Source organism: Pundamilia nyererei, unplaced genomic scaffold (genome assembly GCF_000239375.1).
Source record: "Pundamilia nyererei isolate P.nyererei 1_Seehausen unplaced genomic scaffold, PunNye1.0 scaffold01193, whole genome shotgun sequence".
In the NCBI taxonomy this organism is placed as follows: Eukaryota; Metazoa; Chordata; class Actinopteri; order Cichliformes; family Cichlidae; genus Pundamilia; species Pundamilia nyererei.
This window is the reverse complement of record NW_005188594.1, coordinates 2,481-3,957: the sequence shown is the minus strand read 5'-3', so window position 1 is coordinate 3,957 and position 1,477 is coordinate 2,481. Positions and strand designations below refer to the sequence as shown.

The 1,477-nt window shown below is 38.1% G+C and overlaps 1 protein-coding gene across 1 annotated transcript in view; it reads left to right on the top strand.

Annotated features, from left to right (window-relative positions):
* LOC102214234 (uncharacterized) overlaps positions 1-1,477 on the top strand; it is a gene marked incomplete at both ends in the record, with an annotated part of 14,682 nt that overhangs the window by 11,337 nt on the left and 1,868 nt on the right. The window contains one exon of the mRNA XM_013908101.1: positions 1,379-1,473. Within this exon, the coding sequence (XP_013763555.1) occupies positions 1,379-1,473 (95 nt within the window). The remainder of the gene's footprint in view (positions 1-1,378; positions 1,474-1,477) is intronic.

The following is a 1,477-nucleotide window of genomic DNA, read 5'->3' as shown; positions in this document are numbered from 1 at the left end:
ATTTTAGGTCTCTACGTCCATCCCATGGGGAATGGGAGCAGTAACAAAGGTGTTGCGTTTATATTTTTGTTGAGTGTACAATTCAGACCATTCTTTGCTGTACCCTAAATGTAAAATAGAGGAGGGCAACCTCACGCACTGTCTATGATCCTGCTGGAAAATGCAACAATTTTGGTTTGTCATAAAGTGTGAACTGGATAAGATCTTCACCACTGACACTGAATGTAATCCATTGTGTATGCTACTTGGAGTGGCGAATGACAAAATCAGGGGGAAGTTTAGAAAGCAGGTCTACAAGCTTTTAAAGTTCTCTGCAAGGAAATGTGTCCTTTTGAACTGGATCAAGGACACGGCCCCATCTAAGACTCAATGGCACTGGATAGTACTGGAACATGTGTGACTAGATTTCCTAACATGTAAGTTACATACTAGGGGAAAGAGGTTTCATAAAATATGGGTACCATTTATGGCGTATGCCGGTTTGCTGAAAAGGCTGCTGCTATTTTACATATGAGTATAGCTAACTGTATCTCATAATCAAAGTGTCTGGATCTTTATTTATTTGTATTCTTGAGCCGGGTTGTCTGTTTTGTCTGTTCTGTTGGTTTTGTTTTGTTTAATGGCGGTGTTATTGTAAAAGTTTAAAACTCAATAAATACATGGAAGAAAAAAAATATGTGAGAGCAGCACAGTGATGCTGACTGCACTCCTCTCTCCTCGTGACTCTGCCTCTCCTTCTCTAAATTCATCTCAGGTGTGAGGGACTAAGACACTATGTGAGGAGGTGAGGAGAGGAACTGAGGATGCACAATCTGAAAAATAAAACAGGGGTGTGTTACCCCAGCTTAAAATATATATATATATAAAAGTAAATATCACAGAGCACTTTTAATCTGGGGAAAAGAGACTAACTGTAAAAAAACAACAACAAAATAAACCAAAACATATACCTCACATTATGTGATATCTCATGTTTGTTTTTTGGCTGCAGCCTTTTTCCTTCTTAATGATATATTAAAGTTTGTACACTCCTGTTTAGTGTCTGGGAACTAAACTCACATCTTTATATTTGCTGCATATATACATAAAATTTAACTGAATGAGGTAAAGTCCTTCACCTTAACCATCACATTGATTCACATACTTCAAACCTACACTCAGTGTATGAGTCGCTACCTTCGTGGCTTGTGGACAAACAGTTACAATGATTTGATTATTATTAATTAAAATAATTCAAATGAGTTCGTAACTGTAACTTAAAACATGTGATAATGATCTGCGTGCATATTCAGATAGATTCATGTATAAATGCAGGTGAATTACTTTTTCCTTCTCCTCTACGGGCAAAGATCTAATTGTCGGTTGTTGTTTCATTCAGACTCTCTTCAGGCCTGTCAGCTCAAACTCAAGTCACACCTGAAGCACAAGTTCCAGTGTGTGTTTGAGGGCATCGCTAAAGCAGGCCCAACCCTCCTGA